The sequence below is a fragment of the Vipera ursinii genome, assembly GCF_947247035.1.
Source record: "Vipera ursinii genome assembly, chromosome: 11".
Lineage (NCBI taxonomy): Eukaryota > Metazoa > Chordata > Lepidosauria > Squamata > Viperidae > Vipera > Vipera ursinii.
The window spans coordinates 14349902-14365351 of NC_139524.1; the positions used below are offsets into that span (position 1 = coordinate 14349902).

A 15450-nucleotide genomic window follows, 5' to 3' on the forward strand; every position below is an offset into this window, starting at 1 on the left:
CTTCTGCCTTGTGGCAGCCCCTCAAATACTGGAATATGGCTATCATGCCTCCCCTATTTCTTCTTTTCTTTAGATTAGCCGAACCCAAGTCCCGCAGCCGTTCTTCGTATGTTTTAGCCTCCAGGCCTTTGATCATCTTAGTTGCTCTTCTCTGAATTTTTTTCAAACTCTCAACATCTTTTTTGTGATATGGTGACCAAAATTGGCTGCAGTATTCCAGGTGTGGTCTTGCTAGGGCTTTGTAAAACGGTATTAGTACTTTGTGTGATCTTGATTCTATGCCTCTGTTTATGCAACCCAGGATTGTATTACCGGTAGCTTTTTTGGCTGCTGTTGCACATAGTCAAGTGATTGTGCACTAGGACTCCAAGGTCCCTCTCACAGTTACTGTTTTTATGTTCTCTAGATTCTCCTGAAGTTTTCTCCCCTCCCCACCCGGAGCAGCTTATTTACTTATTGTTCTGAGCCTTACCTGGCTTCTTGTAGGTCACATAAATATACAGAAAGAACTCAATAGCGTATGTGATCACAGCCGCCCACCAGTTGATGACAAACATGACACCACAGCAGAGCACAGCTCCAAAAAGGGACACCCACAGGTTGTAATACCTAAAGGCAGGTCTCCAGCCTATGGGAATCAGAAAAAGTGGGTCAATTCCTAATCAGCCAGATAGAATTGATTGATTGAGTAAATGTATAGGGTTTGGACTAGAAGACCTCCAAAGTCCTCTCCAACTTTTGTTGTTCTGTTCCTTAATATATCTTACGCTGTTGAATAAGCATTACTGCCAGTGTGGGACTGGGAGTTGCCAGGCAGAAGAAGATTTTAATTGTGACTTATTTTTGTTTTGCTTTACCTGATTTTGTTTTGAGCCTCTTTGGATTTGGTAAAGTCGCTAAATAATAAAAGGAGAGGATTGTTCGAGCCCTTGGCAGCTGACGCTACAGGGCTGTTTGGATTTATTTCGTTTGCTAGGATCTAGTGTGCTGTACCCCAATATATATTTACTGCACTCAGTCATTTCTCTGTGTCTAATAAAACACAGTTGTTGCCCAATAAAACACATGCCACAATATAAAAGGCAACCCACCAAGGAGTAAAGCACATTTTCCTCCGCTTGTTAGGTAAGATTTGCAGTCCTCGGCTCCCCCTAATGTTAAAGTCCCTATTCCTGCTTAAGCCTCCTGGAATTATTCGCTCTTGGAAGAAGTCTTAAAAAACTGAGTTACCAGATGTAAAAGCAAGTGAAAGCAATGAAAAACTAACCTGGAGATTTTGCATACGACGCGTGGAAACAAGAGAAATTGATGAGGGCGTAGGAAGCCAGGAAGAAGTTGGAGATGATAGGAGCAATGGTGTTCAGCTCGGCTGTAAAAAAAAATAAAAAAATAAAAATGACAAAATATACGAGTGATGGATTGTGTCTACGAAGGGAGAGGTGATGTGATGGATTGCATTATATTTTGTATTTTGTTAGTGTTGTGTTTGGACTTGTGTATGATTTCAAAATCAGGTATAAATAAATTAACCCGAATTAACTTTAAATCTGGTCAGAAAGACTTCATCCAAAATTTCCCTTGCTAAGCAAGACAGTTGTTAAGTGAGTTTTGTCTCATTTTATCACCTTTCTTGACCCAGTTGTTAAGTGAATCACGGCATTGTTAAGTTAGCAACACTGTTGTTAAGTATAGCTGGCTTCCCCATTGACTTTTTTGTCAGAAGGTCACAAAAGGTGATCACATGCCTTTGCACTGCAATCGTCACAAATATGAGTCAGTTGCCAAGTGTCTGAATTTTGACCACGTGACCACGGGAATGCTGCAGCGGTCATACATCTGCAGGTCACTTTTTTCAGTGCCGCTGTAACTTCAAACAGTCACTAAACGCACAGTTGTAAATTGAGGACTACCTGTAATTGTTTAAGCCCTCCGTTTTTTAAAAACAAAATAAAAATTATGAAAGATTATTATTATTTCTTCTTCTTCTCCTCCTCCTCCTCCTCCTCCTCCTCCTCCTCCTCCTCCTCCTCCTCCTCCTCCTCCTCCTCCTCTCTCTCTCTCTCTCTCTTTAGAATGGAATAGATATGGTCTGCACCAAACCCAAAATCTCTATTGTAAAAGTGACAAAGCTTTGTGTGTATTCCAAATAGGAAATCACAAAGGAATTTTAAACAACGTAAGATGAAAGAAAGGATGATCAAATGGGAACGTTTGTAGCAGAAATCTCCCAGGGATCAGCGCTGTGAACTTATTATAAAAGCAGGTGGAATTCGCTGTGCTGTTGTTTTAGAACAGCAGACCTTTGATTTATGTAGACATTTGAAAAAAACAACAACACTTTATGCTACGCTGAAAGGCCCTGAAGAAGTTGCCTGATTTCTTAAGGAACTGAGTAAGATGCATATATACTATGCAAGTATCTGTAGCCAAATCTTTGGGAGAGCAAAGCTTCCATTGATTCAACCACTCTTATACCTGGTGCAACCATGATGTACCATGCTTAACCATAATGGCTTGAGTGACACAGTGCAAGGCACAAACATCAATACATCATGGTTTAGCCTGATATATAAACTCAGTGATTCAGTGGATGGCTTCTCTCTCTCTCTCTCTCTCTCTCTCTCTCTCTCTCTCTCTCTCCTCTCTCTCTCTCTCTCTCTCTCTCTCTCTCTCTCTTTATCCAAAGTGACTCCACTCCAGGCAGCTTATCATTTGGACCATGGGTTTTTTGTCACTACAATAGAAGGTATATTATCGAATTTTTGTTGATCGCAATTTAGATGGGCTTTTATTTAATTTAATTTAATAATTTAATTTCTATACCGCCCTTCTCCCGAAGGACTCAGGGCGGTGTACAGGGCAATATCATACATTATCATACATTTCCACTGGAATTATTGTTTCTCCTAGTTGCTTGGTGGAATTGGACAGCTATAGAAACTGAATAAATAAAATAAATAAAAATCAATGCTTTTGGTGGTACTGTATTATTCTCAGACTGCTCTTGGTCTTTCCATTGCAAACACCAATCCAACACCCACTGAGCTGTACCCACCAATCAGAATGAAGGCCAAAGCAATGAGGAAAGTCAGAATATATCCTCGGATCGGTTCGTTATTTTTCCCATATCCTTTGGCAAAAAAGTGGAGCGCTCGATAGATATTATCCTTGCAGAGAGCCTGTTGAAAGAGCAGAGTTTGGTTAAGAAGTGTAATTCTTGGCTTCTTGGTCTCTTGGCCATCATCAAGAGAACAGCACGCCCATCACTTAAGTGATGTATCATTAGTCTTGGGTTTAAACTACATTATTATGAATTGGCAGTTGCTTAACCCACCCTGATAACCTTGGGAGTGCAGTGATCCTGTAAGGATGTGAAAGATGTAAATAACTCCATCTGCATCCTTGTGTGGGATACTGACTTGTACCGATCATCTGGTGATCAGTTGCTCTCCCACACGTTTTCAGACATCCCATCAAGGTCACCACCATTAAAAAGTAGCATTTCTGTAGTAAGGTAGTCCTGGGCTTGCAACCACAATTGAGCCCAAAAGTTCTTGTTGCTAAGCGAGACAGTTGTTAAATGAGTTTTGCCCCATTTTACGACTTTTCTTGCCACAGTTGTTAAGGGAACCCCTGCAGTTGTTAAATTAGTCACACGGTCGTTAAAGGAATCTTGGCTTCCCCATTGACTTTGCTCGTCAGAAGGTCACAAAAGGGGATTCAGCTGACCCCGGGACACTGGAACGGTCATAAGTACAAGTCAGTTGCCAAGCATCTGAATTTGGATCACCTGACCATGGAGATGCTGCAGTGGCCGTAAGAGTGAAAGACAGTCATTTGTCACTTTTTTCAGGGCTGTTGTAACTGGTCACCAAATGAATGTTTGTAAATCGAGGACTACCTGTAGTGCAATTACAATAAGAGCGTGGGCGAGGAGAACCTCTATTTGAACAAACAATAACAATAATAATAGGATGCAGGCAGCAACCCGTGTCAACCATCAGCACCAGTCAATTTGAATGTTCAGTTGACTGAGGTTCATGTTTAATAATAATAATAATAATAATAATAATAATAATAATAATAATAATAATAATAAGATGATGATGATGATGATGATGATGATGATGATGATGATGATGATGATGATGATGGAAGGGACCTTGGAGGTCATCTAGTCCAACCCCCTGCTCAGGCAGAAAACCCTACCATTTTAGACAAATCACGGAGAAGAATTCCCTTTTGAGTTGTTAAATGATGCTAGATATTTTCTCAAGCCTTTTTCAAAACTTCTCCAATGTATATCTTGCAAAATGTGTTAGCGTAATCTATGGGACTCACGCCTGTTGTATTTGCGATGCACACCCCGGCTGATCAACTGGTCAGCATAAGCATGGCTAACAAATTGTAGAGCTACGGGAAAAGATAGAAAAAACACGTTTGGCCCCTGAATGTACCTGGAAAACCTTTGGCGCACTCACAAGCGAAGCTAACGCGGAAGACAGGGTGGCTGAAAATATCCCAGCGGTGATTAAGGGTCCAAATCCTGAAACCATGCTCATAACCTTTGGGAAGGGAAAAATAAGAATAAAAGAAAGCCATTAAATTTGTACCAGCTAGGCTATAAACAGAATTTGCAAATCCCTCGATTGTTGAATTTATAACAACGTGCATTGTTATTCTGGCTCTTCTCTTATGATCTTTTAAGTCATCCATTAACAGCTTGTCAGGGAGATTGTTCAGCACAGCAAATTACTTTTTGTTGTCAAAAAAAACCCACCACAATTTGCTCATAATGGAGAAGATTATTCTTTAATTGAAACTTGTTTTGTTCCTTTGGAAGCCAAAGGCATCGTTTTTATTTCTTCTGCAAATGACGCCGTTCAGAAGGAACAAGAGGCCAAAAAAGGCAAGCTGGCTATATCTTAAGGAGTTAGCAAGCTTTCTATCAGCAAAAGAGAATTTGCATGTGTAGCAGTCTCCAATCCAGGCATGTATATAAATAGATATTATTGTATGATCTCCTTAAGAAAGTTCTATCAACCATTTCATTGAACTAGTATCTGGGAAAGTTACTGCGTAGCCTAGACAGTGAAGAGAGACCTTTTGTGAGACCTTTTATTGATGGACATCTAAATCATAGACAACTCTATGTATTTCCAGTAGATGCATTTTTAAAATAGTCTCTAAAAGAGTGAACATCCAAGTTCTCACAATCTTTCGTGGTGTGGTTTTGAGTAAATAATTTCTATCGCTTAGCATTTAGTTGGGCTGTGCACTTTGCAATGAATTAGTCCAGTCTAAAGTTTTGATGGAATTCCAGTTTGGATCATGAACTTTAGGATGTCTGAATTCTCACTCCATCCATTTAACGAAATGTTACTTTGCAGAAACTTAGAAAGAAAAAATGACTTATCACTGGTTAAACTAGTCTCTGTTGTCTAATAGAAGATCATCCTCTACTGGATATCGAAAAGGGCTTTCCCCATTTCTGTTGATCATAATTGGAGCTACGGTAGAAGCTCCTACAAGCTAGGTATGAAACTTTGCATGTGGGAAATTTATCTGCTCCTCCTGAGCTGTCTTGCTCCTGCAAGCCATAGTTCATGGCCATTTGGATAAGGATGAACATGAAATATAGTTTGGGTGCAGTCCTCCAAAGCCCTTTCATTTCAGACTGCTCCCACCAACGCTGACAGGGCAAGTCACTTGTATATAAACAGGAAAAAAACCTCACTCCTTTCTAGTACTGATGATGTTACCTAGTCAGGTAGTGAAACGTCTGCAAGAAAACAACCAAGCTCAGAGAGCACCAAGGACCCCATAGTCCACCTTCTCCTCTACTCTGCAAACCCCACTCCCTTCTAGCACTGTTGATGTTAGCTAGTTGGGTAACGAAACGTCTGCAAGAAAACAACCAAGCTCAGAGAGCACCAAGGACCCATAGTTCTCCTCCTCCTCCTCCTCCTCCTCCTCCTCCTCCTCCTCCTCCTCCTCCTCCTCCTCCTCCTCCTCCTCCTCCTCTCTTCTAGCACTGTTGATGTTAGCTAGTTGGGTAATGAAACGTCTGCAAGAAAACAACCAAGCTCAGAGAGCATGGAGGACTCCACTCTTTCATTTCCCTTTGCACACATACATAACTGCTCCCCCGCCCCCAGCTAGATGGTCAGTAGCAGTATTGAAAAACCAATACTATCCATGCTTATGTGAATATGTAGTTCATGCTATTATGTACAAATATATGGTATAACACACACAGTTATACAAATTGGATAATTAGCATGCTTTTGAACCTGGAAATTGTTCATCAGCCCATAATCACACGTCTGGATTTTACAGCTGGAGAAATCATAGCCCAGGGCACAAGCAGACGATCCATTGCAATTCATCCCAGATACCACGGTATCGTTGACATTCCCTGTAGCATCGCGCACGACACAAGCAGCTGTGGAAATAACAGGGTATTATTATTATTATTCCTCTTCCTTGTGACAGCACAATAATATCGCTGGGCTCCTTATATTTCCATGCACATTTCTGCCTGTTATCCTGAGGCCACGTAGGTTGCAAATAAATGGGGCCATTTGCTAAAATGGTTTGATGTTTCTGTGGGGTTTACTGTCCACTTTAGCGAAGGAGAACACATATAAAATGTGCCGCTGACAAAGGATTAAACCTACAGCGCCGTACTTAATATCGAAGGAAGATGGCAGAGAAGTCGCTGGAGACCTACCACACCTCGAACAATCATAAAACATCGTTGATGAAGTAGAGCAGGGCTCCCCAAACTCTTTAATTCATGAAGTCTCTGATTGTTTATCGATCCCCAAGCATTTGTTAGGTGAGAACCATTTCACAGAAATTACTTTAACTAATAGTTACTGCAAACAACAGCACCATCCTGGGCCCCCATCCTTCTACTTTGAAGAACCCTGAAGTAGAAGAACTGGGTCTCCGTAGGGCTTCGTGTCAGCGAGATCGCTATGCAATGGGGCCATTTTTGTCTTGTGTTTCTGATTATTGGCAAATAAATCAGGATTGCCTAACGCACCTTTTCCAAATCCCTAATTGCTTAAATCGGAGGGAAAAGTACTCTGAAAATTGCCCGTCCTCTCTTCCAGCAACAGTCCCATGCTCTGCTCCCATAGTTCTCAGCCGCCAAGAGAGGGACACAGAAAGGGGCGGAGCGTCTTGTGTTTGCATAAAGCTCACCTGTCCCTATTGCACCTTGTTACACCTGGTCTTCAACCCAACGGCCACAACTGAGACTAGAATTTCCATTGCTAAACAAGGCAGTTGTTAAGTGAGTTGCGCTTGGCTTTGTGATGGTTGTTAAGGGAGTCACATGATTGTTAAGTGACCCTGGCTTTCCCGTCGACTTTCCCTGTCGGGCGCCAGCTGGGAAGGACGCAAATGATGATCAGATGACTCTGGGACACTGTAACCGACATAAATACGTGTCAGTTACCAAGCGCCCGGATTTTGATCATGTAACCGTGGGGGGAGGGATGCTGCCACCGTCATGTGAAAAATGGTCATAAGTCACTTTTTCCAGTGTTGCTGTATCCTGGCATAGTCGCTCAACGAATGACCGTAAGTTGAGGACTCCCTGTGTCCCTTTTCAGGGGTAAAATTAGAGTCGCAATTTCGCACAGTCCCTGAACGAACATTGTAAGTCAAGGGCTACCTGTAATGTGATTGATCTGTGTAAGGGATTTAAAATACGTTGATAGTAGCACTCTGAATATGAATGCAAACGGGTTGGTTTCTTACCTGCACAGATGGCAACGCCTATGTAAGCGATGGTTGTGATCAGAATGGCAAGCATGGTTCCTTTAGGTATAGCTTCTTGGGGATCCTGGGATATTACAGTAAAAAAGATTACAGTGAATGGAGCTATGGCCAGAGCAGAAGAGAGGGTTAGAACAAAGACAAGATTTAATGCAATTTAATTTATATTTTGGGACGCGGTGGCTCAGTGGGTTAGGATGCTGAGCTTGTCGATCTGAAGATCGGCAGTTTGGCGGGTCAAATCCCAAGTACCGCGTAGCAGAGTGAGCGCCTGTTACTCGTCCCAGCTTCTGCCAACCTAGCAGTTCAAAAGCACGTAAAAACGCAAGTAGAAAAATAGGGACCACTCCGGTGGGAAGGTAACAGCATTCCGTGCGCCTTTGGCGTCTAGTCATGCCGGCCACATGACCACGGAGACGTTCTCGGGCAAGCGCTGGCTCTTCGGCTTTGAAACGGAGATGAGCACCGGCCCCTAGAGTCGGAAACGACTAGCACGCATGTGCGGGGGAACCTTTACCTTTACCTTTACCTTTAATTTATATTTAATTCAAATGCTTACTTGTCAGGTATTTAATTCCTGTACCCTTTAGTAGGCTTCCAATTGCAACCAGGTGGTAATTTTTAGAAGAGTTTTGGGCCAGGTTCAGAATCTTTGGTGGCCACTTATGGCATGAGGGGGGCAATGATTCTGCACCACTAGTATAGACATTGGACTCCAAATCCCGTCATCCTTTACCATTATTATAATAGATTGGGACTCGGAGTTCAACAATGTCTGATTGTCCACAGATTCACTACCTCTATCATCGAATCCCAACTGTTGGGAAGCAAGAACGGAATGTAAGCTAATCAATTAGGTGAAAAGATGAAACTACATCCAGAAGTATTTCTCCAGAGACATCTACTAATTATACACTTGACAAGTTCTTGCAAAAAGCATTTTCCAAATCGATACGAAATGTTCTCCTTGCAGTCAGGATTCTTTGAATCTCGCTCTTTGTTCCTGTGTTAAAAATATTTTTAATACTCAACTCTTCCTACTGTTCCCCAGAAGACAGGAGGTTATCTAAGGCTACATTATTGTGACAGCGTTGTGGTTTTATGGTTAACTGTTCAAATGTACACACCTCTAAGTCTCCAGAGATGTTGGCTCCTGCCAGAATGCCAGTGGCTGCTGGGAAAAAAATGGCAAACACGGAGAAAAAACCTTCGTCCCCTCTGAATTCTGGCCCAAAGTTTTCTGCAAATATGGATGCTGCAAACAAACACACAAGAAATAAGGGAAGATGTGAACTTTTCAAGTTCCAGAGATGCCAGAGATCTTAATCATTGTGACTGGTTTTATATTTTTCTCCCTCTCTTCTATAGACTCCTTCACCAAAATCCACTCTAGAGAATAACAGAGTTTGGAAGGGACCTTGGAGGTTGTCTAGTCCAACCCCCTGCTCAAACAAGAGACCCTGTAACATTCCAGACAAATGGCTGTCCAGCCTCTTCTTAAAATCCTCTGGTTGGGAGAAGCACAACTAAGATTAATCAGTGGAAAGTTATTGGCTATTTGTCATAAAATCAGCCTGGTCATTTCTTACAGTATCCATTGTAACTTTGAACAGTCACTAAGCAAATGGTCGTAAGTTGAGGACTACCTGTAAGTGCTTGCTTTTTTTATTCCTATTTACAGTGGCTCTCTCCTGCAACTTGCCACTTCGTATTAATGTGAGTCTTGTTTAGCGTGACAGATTTTTCACTTCTGATGCCCTCTAGCACTTAGGAGCACTTGCCTTGATAATTGAAAAAACCTCTTGCCCTCTTTTCAGCATTGCTCGGGATAACAGTCCCAATGAAAAAATTTATGATGGCAACCAGAAGTATAAGTAGAAGAATCACCTGGGCCTGTAAGGAAAAAAGAAGAACATTTTCATAATAGATTTCTTTGGGATAATTCTTTAGTTGGGGCTTATATATCCGAGTAAAAAAATAAGTGAAAATAAATGCTCAAATCCAACAATAGTCTCACCAGTAGACAGAATGGCTTTCTCTTTGTTTTTCTAAACTCTTATGCTTAATTTTTTTTTACCTTTGCTTCCCATTCCATACCAGCCACCGAAATGCCCAATAAAATTATAACTGTTATGATGCCAATTATCCTGATGTCATTGCTTGCATCAACCATGATGGCATTACTGTTCTGGAAAAAAAAGAAAACAGCGAGAAAGTAATTATTAAGAATATATTTTTTGTAAGACGATTTCCAGTAAAATACAAGGGGATTTCTACAGAGGGATTCCTTGCATTTCATGGGTAAGGAGTCTTGCGTTTCATATCTTGCCTGGACCTCAGCCGTCAAGGTGACGGGCTGCCTATTTTGAGCCCTAATTCCCTTTAGCAGTTTTTGAAACTTTTACAGTACTTTCAAAAGCATTTCCTTCAGAACATGGAATACATTTTACCAATGGCTAGAAAAACGAGGTAAAGGAGTTCAATTGGTAAGCGAAATATTGAAACCCAGACAATACCTTGCTGATAAAATATTAAGGATTTGTGATTGTAAAAAAAATTAATAAAACATTGGGGGGAAAAAGAAGAAGCGTTTCCTTGATCCGGTAGTAAGGAAGCAAAACTGTACGACTCAGAATAAACAGCGTGGTGAAGGAACTCTGGACTTGTCTTTTATGAGATCTGTGATTGTTACAGCAGGCAAAGAAAAGCTACGGAGCAGGTTTCCTTAAATTTAGCCGTCTGCAAACAAGGATGCTCACCTTCAGGAGTTCCACAACGGTTTCGGCAAAGCCCACCACGTACATGGCCACTGCCACAGCGTTGGCAAAGGCAAAGATGAGACCGATGGAGCCCCCAAACTCAGGCCCTAAGCTCCGTGAGATCAGGTAATAAGCACCACCTGCCGGCAGAATAAAGAGAGGCTTCAGCTGATGGACGCACCTGCACGGGACCTTATGTTTTCCCTAGGACCGTATGTGATCCAAAATGTTTTGCCTTAAGGCAGGGGTCTTCAAACATGGCCTTTTGATGACTTGTGGACTTCAACTCCCAGAATTCCTCAGCCAGGCACGCTGTTTGAGGAATTCTGGGAGCTGAAGTCCACAAGTCTTAAAGCTGCCAAGGTTGGGCACCCCTGTTGTAAATCATTGCTTCATTTAATGCAGGGGTCTTCAAACTTGCACAAGTCATCAAAGGGCCAAGTCTGAAGAGCCCTGCCTTAACGTGAAGCACCAGGTAGTCCTCAGCTTACAACTGTTCATTTAATGACCGTTCAAAGTTACAACGGCACAGAAAAAAGTGACTTACGACCATTTTTCACCGTTATGCGGCCTCCCCAGGGTCATGCGATCAAAATTCAGACGCTTGCCAACGGATTCATACTTACGACAGTTGCAGTGTCCCGGGGGGTCACGTGATCCCCTTTTGTGACTTTCTGACAAGCAAAGCCAATGGGGGAAGCCGGATTCACTTAACAACTGGGTGACCAACTTATCAACTGCAGTGATTCACTTAACAATGGTGGCAAGGAAGGTTGTAAAATGGGGCAAAACTCACTTAATAAATTCTCACTTAACAGCATGAATTTAGGGCTCAATGGTGGCCGTAAGCCGAGGACTGCCTGTATGCAGATCTAGTACTATTTGGGCAGTCCTCCACTTGCCACGCTTCACTTAGTGGCCGAAGTTACTGAAAAAGGTGCCTTGTGGCCATTTTTCACATTGGTCACAAGTCGCTTGTTTTCAGTATCTTCGGCCACTAAATGAAGCGTGGCACGTGGTGGATGACCTGAATAGCACTCGATCTGCATACAGGTAGTCCTCAACTTAGGACCGTGATCACGTGATCAAAATTCAGATCCTTGACCCCTGACTCTTATTTATGACGGTTGCAGGGTCCCCCGGATCTTGCAACTTTCTGACCAGCAAAGACAATGGGAAAGCCGGATTCACTTAAGGACCGTGTTACTAACTGAACAACCGCAGCAACTGGCTTAGCAATGGTGACAAGAAAAGTCATAAAATGGGGCAACCTTCCGTTAGCTGTTTCACTTAGCAAGATCGATTTTTGGGTCGCGAGTTGAGGACTGCCTTTTACGCTGAACGTGACTAGGATTATCCTCTGCTATGACATTACGAAGCATTCTTTGAGACGAATCGTGGCTTCTTCTCAAAAGATGCTGAAAGTTAACAAAGTCTGCTCAGCCTTTTAAAAGTTTTCGTTATTTTAATTTTAACACGTTCTGTATAAAGCATAAAGAGCTTTGGATGAACGGGAACATATGTCAAAACACAGGAAAGCATTTCCCATCTGTCTTCTCAAGATGGCTCTATAGAATTCCTGTATGTAGATTGTTCACAATAATCTCTTTAGGTTCAATAGAATTACAACACTAGTTTTAGGAAAGACAAAGAGATGAGATAGAAATGAATTCACTCCGTGTCTGCAGGAGCACAATCTCCTCTGCAAATCCTTGCATTTCAGCATGCAACAGGCCATGTCAGGTTCTTTGGATTCCATGAAGTACGGTGTTGAACAACATTTAAAGACGTAGTAGTCACTCACGATTTAAAGGCTCGAGCATCTTCATGCTGGTTAAAAATAATGAGAACTAAGCAAGGGCAGCAGATAAGAAAGCAATTTAAGCCTCTTCCTGTACAGTACACTTCCAACAGGAGCAATTTCCCTTAATTTATTTTATTTTTCAACCTATTCTTCAGCTACATCATCTAAGTCTGCTTTTTTGCAATGGAAAGTAATTTCACAATTACTTTAAGCAGATGTTTAAGCCCTCACCGATTCAGCTCATTTAAAGATTTGGAGAGTATTAGCTGTTCTTTTTTTTTTTTACTTTTGCTTCTACAAGCCTTCTAAGTTGCCATCCTCCTCCTTATGTCAGAAATGTTTCTTTATGACTCATATGATTTTCTACTATATTTTAGTTCTGTGCCCATCTATTGGGTGATAGTTTGTCCAGAAGGAACCATAATTTCTATTCTAACAGCAAATGGACTTACAGTACCTCCTTGATGCTCTGAGCTTGGTGATTTTCTTGCAGACATTTCACTAGCTCTGATGAAGTTACCTAGTTTGGGTTATGAAACGTCTGCAAGAAAACAACCAAGCTCAGAGAGCACCCAGGACCCCACCGCTCCTCCTCCTCCTCCTCCTCTCCCTTCTAACACTGATGATGTTATCTAGTTTGGCTAATGAAATGTCTGCAAAAAAACCCACCAAGCTCAGAAAGCACCAAGGACCCTTCATTTCAATCCTGAGCTACAAATATTCTCCTTTATTGGGACTTACCTCCTCTTACCACTCCATTGGTACATATGGCAGACATGGAAATACCTGTTAAGGTTGTAACAACTGCGCTCAGGCTAATAACGACGACTCCGAGACCTGAAAAAGTCCCAAAAGAGATCTTTGACCCAAGTACCTTGGTTATATCCTTCACTTTAAAATCCACGAATAGGAAGCTGGTTTCCTTGGATAAGAAGCCATCTCTCAAGGGGAAAGTCGGACTGGAGCTGACAATAGCTGATCACGCACTCTCGATTCATCAGAATTTAAAGAAATACCTGTCAAGAACTGTGGGTCCTGCTTCCATTGGAGCTGATTGCCTGTGTTCTCGTGGATAGTGTATAAACAGATATTTTTTAAAAGCAGAAGAATGAATTAATACCTTCTAGGGAACTTGAATAAGTGTTAGCGGGAAAGGAATAATGGTCTTCACGTCCAGTCCAGTCCAGGAATGCAACCTGTAATTTTTGAGTCTGATTTTTTAAAAAAAAAATCCAGGGAAAAAAATGGATTCCGTTCTTCCATCAGTCTGAGACCTTCGTGAACTGAACCCGGCTTTGTCTTTGCGAATTAATTATAGAAGGTTAATTGAGTTGCGGGTATGACTCACCTGTTGGTTCTAGGGATGACCATGACCTAGGCTGCTTGTTACAACGGAGAACCTTTGACTCATAAGACAATAAACAGGGAGCTAATTCAGAGGTTTGTGAGCACTGTGGAAAAGGGAAAAACCCTAAAGAATTTTATTTTATTTTTTACCTCCACGGACAAAACCATTAGTTGCTATTGCAGAAGTTGATAAGCCAGTAATGGAAGTAACCATGGTAGCAAGAAGGATTATGATAACTCCAAGACCTGTCAGCAAGGAGAAGATGAAAACATATAATTGATGGTCTGCAACTTTTCAACACGCTTTTCCTGAGGTAGCGGTTTAAATGAGAAGGAATCCACTTTTCATTGAGAAAGCACCTTTATCCCTGCTGCTGGAAGAACTCCTCTCTCGTCTTTACTGTAGATCCATTTATATCCAGGTAATATAAATGTTAAATAAGTGACTGGGACAAGGATTAAGAGCTTTGATAATCTGCAGAGCACTGAGGCAGCGGGATTACATTTCTAAATTGTAATTAAAAATGGGCACCTCTACAAGCCAGAATATTTATATCTCTATTCATCAATAGAAACCTCCCTGGGTTCATTCATTTATTTCTCTCTTCCTCCAGTTCCCATCAGCTCTGACCAGCAAGGCCAATGGTTGCACCTCAAAATAACGGTAGTGTATCCCTAGATTCTTCATCTATAAAGGTAAAGGTTCCCCTGCACATGTGTGCTAGTCGTTTCCGACTCTAGGGGCCGGTGCTCATCTCCGTTTCAAAGCCGAAGAGCCAGCGTTTGTCCGAGGATGTCTCCGTGGTCATGTGGCTGGCATGACTAGACGCCAAAGGCGCCCGGAACGCTGTTACCTTCCCACCGCAGTGGTCCCTATTTTTCTACTTGCATTTTTACGTGCTTTCGAACTGCTAGGTTGGCAGAAGCTGGGACGAGTAACAGGCGCTCACTCTGCTACGCGGCACTCGGGATTCGACCCGCCAAACTGCCAACCTTTTGATCCGCAAGCTCAGCGTCCTAACCCACTGAGCCACCGCATCCATCCTCTCCATCTATAAACCTGCTAATTCATTATAAGTTTCTAATCAATTTCTTTCTTTCTGAAGTTATCTAACTATAGGTTAGAACACAGTTTCCCCAACCTTTTCAGCCTTGGCGACCAGCCGGGGGGGGGGGAGGGGGCGACAGAGAGGATGTAACTTTGTTGTAACTTTGAATAGTCACTAAATGAATGGTTTTAAATCAAGGACCACCTGTACTTTAATATATTTATACGGTCTGAAAAGAAAAGGCAACAAAAAACTGTTTTACCTATTTTCTTCTATCCCTCCCCCCCCCACCTCCCCTGCATTTTAAAATTTGATGACTGGCAAATCATAATTTTAGAATGAAATGTGCCATGTTCACTCATTGCATCTGCTCTTATTACGGGCTGAGGCTGAGTTCTGATTAAAGTTTAGATTAAAAACCCAGTTGCAAGGTCATTAAGTAACATTTAAATGAATTACTCTTGCCCTTAGCTATTTTCATACCTAAGAACAAATTTAATGCTCCTTGATGATGGTAATAAGTTACTAAGCTACTATTAAAAAAACCAACAACCCCAAGACCCAATTTTGCATGACACCCCAGAGCAAAGTCTTGGCAATGTTAATATGCAGAATCGCATGGCAAGGCACATACTTCTATGGATCTCCAGCAGCAAGGCTTCATTTGCTATGCATCATAAACTCCCTAAGCATCCGATTG

The 15450-nt window shown here is 41.9% G+C and overlaps 1 protein-coding gene across 1 annotated transcript in view; it reads right to left on the minus strand.

Annotated features, from left to right (window-relative positions):
- SLC12A1 (solute carrier family 12 member 1) overlaps positions 1 to 15450 on the minus strand; it is a gene marked incomplete at both ends in the record, with an annotated part of 35328 nt that overhangs the window by 15604 nt on the left and 4274 nt on the right. Inside the window, 11 exons of the mRNA XM_083371712.1 lie at positions 473 to 628; positions 1268 to 1369; positions 3056 to 3179; positions 4458 to 4565; positions 6294 to 6445; positions 7774 to 7858; positions 8919 to 9046; positions 9573 to 9684; positions 9869 to 9979; positions 10551 to 10690; positions 13096 to 13191. Coding sequence (XP_083227838.1) covers positions 473 to 628; positions 1268 to 1369; positions 3056 to 3179; positions 4458 to 4565; positions 6294 to 6445; positions 7774 to 7858; positions 8919 to 9046; positions 9573 to 9684; positions 9869 to 9979; positions 10551 to 10690; positions 13096 to 13191 — 1314 coding nt within the window. The remainder of the gene's footprint in view (positions 1 to 472; positions 629 to 1267; positions 1370 to 3055; positions 3180 to 4457; positions 4566 to 6293; positions 6446 to 7773; positions 7859 to 8918; positions 9047 to 9572; positions 9685 to 9868; positions 9980 to 10550; positions 10691 to 13095; positions 13192 to 15450) is intronic.